Genomic DNA, 9,366 nt, shown 5'->3' with positions numbered 1-9,366 from the left:
CTATCACCATTATACCAGGTGGGTCTGCCCAATGCCCCTAAAATCAGAAAAGAAATAAAAGTGTTTAAAATGGCAGCAACAGGCCGGGCGCAGTGGCTCATGCCTGCAATCTCAGCACTTTGGGAGGCCGAGATGGGTGGATCACTTGAGCTCAGGAGTTCAAGAACAAACTGGGCATCATGGCAAAATCACATGTTTACAAAAAATACAAAAGAAAACAGAAAAAAAAGTGGCAGAAACAAAACTGTTCTTATTCAAAGATGATATGAATCTGTATGTTGAAAACTGAAAAGGATCTATAAGTAAACTTTTAGAATTACTAAGCATGTTTAACAAGGTTGCTGGATAGAAACTCAGTATGTAGGAATTATGCCTCTACATACCAGCTCAAACAGCTAGCATATAAAATGTCAAAGAATGATACACATTTCAGAGCATCGAATACCTGGAAATAAAATTAACAAAAGATGCACAAGACTTCTTTGCAGAAGGATGTAAAACTTTATTGGGAGAATTTTAATGGTCAAATTTCCAACACAGGAGCATCCTGCATCATTTCAGCGTGTCTTCTTTTAAGGTTGTGATTGCCCTTCATCTGTAACAGAAACATAACAGTTAGGAACATAACTTAGCAGCAGATATTTAGATGACCCTAAAGGCACACAAAGGACACTACAATTTGGGTTTTGTAAAATGGACTACAAATAGAACCCTAAGGGCGATCCTGTGTCTTATAGCCAAGTAAACCTTGTATAAACTTTGAGGGTAGACATGTAGAATTTAAAGGTAATTAATTCCGTAAACATAAAGTGCTTCCTTTAAATCCAGAAGCACTTATAATTAACAGTCAGCAATTTGGAAAACACATGTGTAAAACATACTTCAGTGGATTACTCAGAAAGTACTGGAGTCATGGTCTTTGAACTTCAAATCTTACCAACTGATGCCTCAAAAGCTGAAACTTACATCTAACATTTGATATGGTTAGAGATCACATATGTGTCGACAGTCTTATTAGAAATACTGGCTCATGAAGACTGACAGTGGGGCAGGGAACGTGAATAGCACAGACATCTTACTCACACCCATGCTGAGGATCACTGATCTACATCCCACAGAAAATAGAAACTAAATGGTCTCTCACCATTTGATTATTCACTCACTCAAGGTTTCCTTGGAGAAAGATTTAAAAAGCAATTATTCATTAAGGGCCAGAGAATCCCAGCTTGGCAACACAGTGAGACCTCGTCTGTACAAAATTAAAAAAAAAAAAAAACCAGCATCAATCAGGCATGGCAGCTTGTGCCTGTAGCTCCAGCTGCTCAGGAGGCTGAGTTGGGAAGATCGCTTGAGCCTGGGAGGCCGAGGTTGCAGTGAGCTGAAATCACACCACAGCACTCCAGTCTGGGTGACAGAGTGAGATTTGTCACACACACATACAAAAAAAAAAAAAAAAAAAAAGCCAGAGAATTCAAAAATTGACAGAACCTAAGAATAGGCATTCAGGTCTCCACACAGAAAAACTAACATGAAGCAGAGTGCCCGCTCACTTTCTTAGTAGCAATGAAATCTCAATTCAGAGGTTTTCAGATGATTCAGGTCAGGATTTGATGATTTATGATACACAAATCATGCAAAACAGATGATCTCTGTATCCCATGCATTCTATGCAACAGGCTCAGAGTGTGAAAGAACCAGAATGGAAAAGGATTTTAAAATCTCTGACTTAAACTCACTATTTTCATAAAACCAAAGACAGGTTTAGAAGGTAAGGGATTTGCTCAGAATATCACCAATGCTGTAAGAGCTGGTATTAGAATCTGCATCAGTGCTTCAGCATATTTCACACCAAGTGATGGGTGTTACAAATGTGTTATGTATTTGTTAAAAGCAGATCTTTACAAAAGCATCTGAATATCATGAGCTATTGGTTTAAGGATTTATACTCAAAAGTTATAATTCAATATGGCTTTGACTCAGTTTGTTTCTGTATCTGACAGTCTATAAGTTGGGTGCTGGAACCTGAACTACGTTTCAAATAACCTTTATATAAGAACTCTATTATTAAAGAGGCAGTATTGTCACCTCTGTGTTATTAAAAACATAATACTGGGCCAGGCGCAGTGGCTCATGCCTGTAATCCTGGCACTTCAGGAGGCTGAGGCGGGTGGAATACCTGAGATCAGGAGTTTGAGATCAGCTTATGCAAAATGGCAAAACCTCGTCTCTACTAAAAATACAAAAATTAGCTGGGCACGGTGGAGCACGCCTATAATCCCAGCTACTTGGGAGGCTGAGGGAGGAGAATCACTTGAACCTAGGAGGCAGAAGTTCCAGTGAGCCAAGATGGCACCAATGCACTCCAGCCTGGTTGACAGAGCGAGACTGTCTCAAAAAAATAATAATAATTATAATATGATACTGCGGAAACAGACACCTTACAATTTGCATGCCTAATGGATTGACTACCTTCTTCAGGTGTTTTCACCTCCTCTGGATTTGGCAGGCCCAACTCCTGGACATCAGGACCATCTCCACGCTCACACCCAGTCTTCGGGTCAACCTGTTCCTGGCTATCTGCTTCAGGCTCTGGCCCTTAAAAAAAAAATACATATATATATACATGTATATATGTACATGTATGTGTATATCAATGTAAGCAGTAAAACATGAAATATGAATAAGGAAATAATATTCATGCTCTCAGTTTTATTAAATAAAAGCTTACACTAGTGTAATAATAAATGTGTTGATAAGAATCCCAAGAATATTATTTCAGGAGTCTGTTGGCAGAAAAGAGGAAAACAGGGTTTTCCAAATATTACCCTCTTCCTTTCCTAAGACTGCCCTCAGACAACTTTGTTGCCTCCTTTGCACTTCTCTGTTATTCCACTTCTGATTGTCCTTATCATATTAAATGACTCAAGGGTGAAACCCTGTTTCTCATAGCACTTACACTCCTGGCACTTAGACTCCTACATGGCATGAGTAGACACCAATAAACACCGAGTGAAAAAAGGTCTTTAAAGAATACATGAAAAATCCCCAAATCCTGAACATTCTGCATACCGACTTGTCTATCCTCTCCAAAATGTCAGTATCCTGAATGACAAAGCAAAATTAAGGAAACATTTCAGATTAAAGGAAACTAAAAACACATGACAAGCACATGCAAGACGTGATCCTGAACTGGACTCTGGATCAGAAAAAGAAATTCTATAAAGGAAATTATCTGGGCCGGGTATGATGGCTCATACCTTTAATGCCAACATTTTGGGATGCCAAGGCGGGCAGATCACTTGAGTCAGGAGTTCAAGACCAGCCTGGCCAATGTGGTCAAACCCCGTCTCTACTAAAAATACAAAAAAAAGAGAAACATTTATTTGTCAGGTGCTGTGGCAGGGCTGTAATCTCAGGACTTTGGGAGGCTAAGCTGGGTGGATCACCTGAGGTCAGGAGTTTGACATCAGCCTGTGCAACATGACAAAACCCCGTCTCTACTAAAATTACAAAAATTAGCTGCCTGAGGTGGCACATGCCTGTAATCCTAGCTGCTCGGGAGGCTGAGGCAGGAGAATCACTTGAACCCAGGAGATGGATGTTGTAGTGAGCCAAGATCGGGCCACTGTACTCCAGCCTGGGTGACAGAGTGAGACTCCATCTCAGAAAAAAAAAAAGAAAATTATAATACTGTGGAAACAGACACCCTACAATTTGCATGCTTAATGGACTACCTACCTTCTGCGGGCAGTTTCATCTGCTCTGGGTTTCGCAGGCACACCTTCTTGGCATCAGGACCATCTACAAGCTCATAGTCGGTCTTCGGCAGCACCGGTTCCTGGCTATCAGCTTCAGGCTCCTGCCCTTGAAGATAAAACAAAATTATCATTTTAAGCAGCAACACATGAAATATGAATAAGAAAATAATACTCATGCTCTTGGTCTTACTAAATAAAAGCTTTAGCTACTGTAATAATAAACGTGTTGATAAAAATCCCAAGAACATTATTTCAGGAGTCTGTTGGCAGAAAACAGGAAAACAGGGTTTTCCAAATATTACCCTCTTCCTTTCCAAAGACTGCCCTCAGACAACTTTGTTGCCTCCTTTGCACTTCTCTGTTATTGTATTTCTGATTGTCCTTATCATATTAAATGATTCAAGGCTGACATCCTGTCTCTCATTAGCATTTAGACTCCTAGCATATGGCATGAGTAGCCACCAATAAATGGTGAGTGAAAAAGCACTCTTTAGAAACTACACGAAAAAGCCCAAAGTGCTAAACATTCTGCAAACCAACTGGTCTATCCTCTTGAAAAATGTCAGTATCAGCCAGCGGGGCGTGGTGGCTTACACCTGTAATCCCAGCACTTTGGGAGACTGAGGTGGGCGGATCATCTGAGGTCAGGAGTTAGAGACCAGCCTGGTCAACATGGTGAAACCCAGGCTCTGCTAAAAATACAAAAGAAAAAAAAAAAATTAGGCAGGTGCAGTGGCCCTTGCCTGTAGTCCCAACTACTCAGGAGGCTAAGGCATGAGAATCTCTTGAGCCTGGGAGGCAGAGGTTAGAGAGAGCCTAGATCTTGCCACTGCACTCCAACCTGGGCAACAGAGTGAGACTCTGTCTGAGAAAAAAAAAAAAAAAAGAAAGAAAGAAAAAAGAAAATTATCTGGATAACTGGCAAAATCTGCGTATACTCTGTATATTAAATAACTGCAGGTTCTCATTGTTAAATTGCCTGAGTTTGATCATTGTGCAGTGATTATCCAAGAAATGACTTTTTCTTTGTTCTGAGGATATATAAACACTCTCAAGTACTTAGGGTAAAGGGCCGTAATACCTGAAACTTTATCTGAACAATGGAGCATTAGTAAGAGTAAACATAATATCCATAAGTGTGTATGTGAGTACGTGGGCAGCAGGGTAAGAGAGGGAGGGAAGAGATATGAAACCAATGGAGCAAAAGCTATTAACAACTGGTGAATCTAGGTGAAAAGTATATGAGTTAATTGTACTATTCTTGCAAATTTTCTACAAATGTTATGTCTTGAAAATATATAAAGTAAAAACTTGTAAGAATATATGACAACTACACTGAACTTTAGGAAGACAGAAGTTTTTTTTTTTTTTTAATTGTGGTAAAAAATACACATAACATAAAATTTACCATGGTAACTAATTTTAAGTGTTATAGTTCAGTAAGGAGTTATGTTTGCAACATTACCAGCAACTAAGAACAAACTTTACACGTTTGTTTTCCTATATAACGAAACATTAATTAATTAATTAATTAATTTATTTGCGATGAGGTCTCACTATGTCTCCCAGGCTGGTCTTGAACCCTAGACTCAAGCGATCCTCTCACCTCAGCCTCTCAAGTAGCTGAGACTATGACTGCACGGCCCTAAGCCCAGTTTGAGACCTTTCTACTAAATGACAATCTGAGGATAAACCACAGGACATGTTTAATATTTATATTCAGCCACAGAGTACCAAGGGCAGTGTGCATCAGCTAAGAAATCTGAAGTCTACAACATGGATAGGATTTCAGTTACAATTACAATGTCAATTTCTGAAGGATTGATTAGCTGAATGGATTTGAGGACTATGGAAAATCTTACAGTCACGACACCCATTACCTACTGGGGTAAACAGAAACTTAACTTTGTTCAAACAAAGTTATATTTAGGTCCGAAGGTCCCAAATGTAATATTCCATAAATGAACCCCGTGAAGAACAAAGCACCACATATAACACTGTTTGTGAGTCACACAAAATATACTGTCCCGCACTGAGAATAAAGGAGTGGGTGGACAGCAATTAATGGGCATTGTTATCAGTCATATTCTAGAAACTTTTAACAGTAAATCCTTAGAATAATCCATGACCTGAGTTTCGTAATTGTTTTGCTTCAAAATATTTTATCTCGGAGAAGTTATTTCCATCTCATGTTAATCTCAGGATAATTCCTTTTTTTTTTGGTTTTTCTAACCATAAAAGGATTTAATCACTTCCTAAAAGCCACTTAAAAAATCATACTACACCAGCTACCTGTATGGCAGTATCCTGAATTCTCCAGCTTTCATCAAACTTACCACATAAAAATATCAAAGGAAATGGTGGCCAGCAATGAGCAACTCAGTTTTTGGAGTTGCTCCTGCTCCTCTGAACTGGGTCTATTCCTGGGCCAGTATTAAGCTACCTTACAGTAAAGCATTTGAGTTTTAAGCACTTTCAGCAAAATCATTTACTATCGTTACTGCAACATAGATGGTAGGAAGACACAAACTTTGGAACAAAACACAAATTTTGTATTCACCAGTCAAGTGTTCTTGGACAAAACACAATCCCCGAGCCTTTGTTCTCTCATTCATAAAGTGGAGAAATTTTATCATAGTGAGGGATTTATTTCCCTAAGGTAAGCTGCAAACTATACCCTCTTCACTTTTCCAGTCAATTTCTAGGCATCTTTTGCATCGTTTTCATTCCTCCTGTTCCTGGTATGTGACAATGCATGAGACACACACACACACACACACACCCCAACAGGCATTCTTCTTCCCTTTCCCTTCACCTTGAGCTTCAGATGCTCCCTCATCCTCTCCCTCTTGAGTAGAATCCTGACTTTGAGTTGGTGATTCCACTTCTTCAGGTTGCTCATCACTGGACTGCTCGTGGTAGGGCATACGTGTGTGAGTGTGCAAATACAAAAAGTTTTATTAATACATGTCAAAAAATATATACACATATACACACAGAAAATGCACAGATGTTTCTGATCATAACTAAACCTAAAGACATTTCTCCAACTTTATTCTATATGGTTAATAAGGCTACTCTACCCACAGAAAGGTTACTGCGAGAAAAGTTACCCACAAGGACTTTGGAAGCGATTATACTCTATGTTGGAATAGATGTGTATAATCTATGTGTCATTAACAAGCAAAGCATGAGAAGGAAGTCATGGCCAAAAGTTGGAGAACACAAGAGAAAAAAATCCTCCTGAATCAATATTTCCTTCACGAGATGCCAGAATCATTTTTTATCAGCATGAACTACCTTTATTAGTGTATCTATACTAATGCAACAACACTATCACAAAAATTAATTTCTGCTAATAGAAAGCATCGAATTAACGTTAAAGCGCTCAACAGCATAGGCCCAATTACCTCAGAAGATTCTACAAACATTCTTGGTCTACGCCGATAGATTAATTTTCTTTGAAAACCCATATTTCACACTGAAAAGAGAAAACCGTGACTGGGAACATGCACTTGAGAGGACAGCTATATTCGATCACTTCCATGGCTAAATATTAACTTGTCATTTTAATTTTGAAAATACTCTCAAAATAAGTCCCAGAGTTAAGTGTAAGTGTGTACGTTTTCTGAGTGCTTGCAAAGCCACTTATGCTCCCCAAGCTGGCAGTGCAGTCATCTTAAGGCGTGTGGAAAAGGCAGAGGACATTATTTTAAAATGTCTTTTAGACACAGGATCTCGCTCTATTGCTCACGCTGGAATGCAGTGGCGTGATCCTCCTGCCTCGTCTGGAGTAGCTGGGACTACAGGCACGCACCACTACACCCCCCTGACAGAGGGCATTTCTGATGAGGTTTAGTTTCACAAGCGGACTCCACATGAAAACACTAGTGAATCACAATTCCCGTGACTGCTGCTTTTGGCACACTCCCACTTACTAGAGCCATTCACTCCCCTCAAATCAAGTTTGGTTGGAGGGCACCGCCTCTCCCAGTCCTTCCCATTGTTTCCGGACCTTCCATGGCAGAGGTGAGACCTCGCCACGCCTCTCACTCGGGTGCTTCTCTCTCAGGCACTCCCCACTCCACACCACTGGGGGGCACTCACCAGCCCGCAGCCTTGCCAGGTTCCAGGCCCCTTCCTTACCGCCATCTTCACCACCCACCTCCCGCCCCAGGGCCCTATTCAGGATTCAGGAATGTGCCCTGTGTCATGGATTCCTATCACCTCGGGACTCTGACCCCTCCAACAGCACCCGCAACACTCGCCCCATTTTCACCTGAGCCCCTGACCGCCTCCCCTTCACGGCCCACCTTCCTCCCTGTCCTGGCCCCTTCATGACCACAAAGTCAATGGTGGTGTCGCAGCCTGTGAGGAGAAGGAGGACGAGCTCGAGGCCCTTCTCTTTCGGAGGCCACTGAGGCCCTTCTCCCTCAAAAGCCACAGATCACTACACCAAGGACCCACCGAACCTGCCCTAAGCCCACTGGCTCCTCCTCACCCTCACTCACACTTCAGCCCCCAGGAGGACTAGCCTGTGGACCTACCAGCTGAGTCTCAGTAGATGAAAAAGTGTCCAGATAGCAGGAACGTGACTGCACACCCTCACAGCTCCCTGGCGTTCTCCACGTGGGCGAAGTGGCCGACGGGAAGACACCCAGTGAGCATGCTCACTGAGGCCGGCACCCAAGGAGCATGCGCAGCTACCGCGGTAGGGGGGAGGAGGGGGGCTGCAGTTCCCAGCAGCACACCCCACACTCCCGATTTTCATTCCCGTGGAGATAATGGAATCCGACCTCCCTCGGCAGTTTCATATGCCTCGGGTACTCAAATACCTCAAATAGTGCTCCCCTCAAAACTCATTCCACCTTCAACTGAGCCACCCTCTCGTCCAGGGCCCTCTCTTGCTCTGGCCCCACCATAGGAACAAGGACCATGGTGGCTGCCTGTGAAGCGAGGTAGACCACCTGCTAAAACAGAAATAGCAACACACCCCATAGCATTATACAAGACTAAGAGTCTCATAATCAGATATTAAAAATGTCTAGCATATAATTCAAAATTACTCAGAATATGAAGAACCAGGAAAATAGGGCCACTGAAATGGGGAAAGACAATCAACCAACACGACTGCTAAGATAGAGATGTTGGGATTATGTGGGAAAGCCTTTAAAGATGCTATTTTACAAATGTGTAGGCTGGGCGCGGTTTGCACTTTTGCGTGCTGAAGTAAGAAGATAGATGGCTTGAGGCTAGGAGTTTCCAACCTGGGCAACACAGTGAGACCTTGTCTCTACAAAAAAAAATTAAAAATAGCTGAGCGTGATGACACATGGCTGTAGTCCTAGCTACTGTGAAGGCTGAGGCAGGAGGATCCCTTGAGCCCAGGAGTTCAAGGCTGCAGTGAGCTATGATCACACACTGCACTCGAGCCTGGGCAACAGAGTGAGACCCTGTGTCTAAAACAAAACAAAAAGAAATTGTTCAAGTGTCTCAAACCTGATATTCAAAATGTCTAGCGTGTAATTCAAAATTACTCAGAATACGAAGAACCATGAAAGTTAGGCATCTCGGCCAGGCGCAGTGGCTCATACCTGTAATCCCAGCA

At 41.9% G+C, this 9,366-nt stretch overlaps 1 protein-coding gene across 1 annotated transcript; it reads right to left on the bottom strand.

The window, feature by feature from the left end:
• Positions 1-478: 478 nt before the first annotated feature.
• Positions 479-9,058, bottom strand: LOC101020929 (P antigen family member 1). Its single transcript, XM_009197598.3, has 6 exons — positions 8,306-9,058; positions 7,169-7,239; positions 6,574-6,667; positions 3,739-3,864; positions 2,470-2,595; positions 479-595 (listed from the first exon to the last, which is right to left on the bottom strand). Exons 2-6 carry the CDS (start codon positions 7,229-7,231, stop codon positions 573-575), a joined length of 432 nt encoding a protein of 143 aa, XP_009195862.1. The 5' UTR covers positions 7,232-7,239; positions 8,306-9,058; the 3' UTR covers positions 479-572.
• Between the last annotated feature and the right edge of the window lie 308 nt (positions 9,059-9,366).

Source organism: Papio anubis, chromosome X (assembly GCF_008728515.1).
Source record: "Papio anubis isolate 15944 chromosome X, Panubis1.0, whole genome shotgun sequence".
NCBI lineage: Eukaryota > Metazoa > Chordata > Mammalia > Primates > Cercopithecidae > Papio > Papio anubis.
This window is presented reverse-complemented; position numbering and strand designations above follow the sequence as displayed.

What these genes read in the sequence shown, in the direction of transcription:
- LOC101020929 (XM_009197598.3), bottom strand. Translation starts at nt 7,231, where the DNA reads ATGGGTTTTCAAAGAAAATTAATCTATCGGCGTAGACCAAGAATGTTT. An exon ending in GGGAGCATCTGAAGCTCAAG is followed by an intron (nt 3,865 to 6,573) that starts GTGAAGGGAAAG and finishes TTTATCTTCAAG; the next exon opens with GGCAGGAGCCTGAAGCTGAT. An exon ending in GGTGAAAACACCTGAAGAAG is followed by an intron (nt 596 to 2,469) that starts GTAGTCAATCCA and finishes TTTCTGTTACAG; the next exon opens with ATGAAGGGCAATCACAACCT.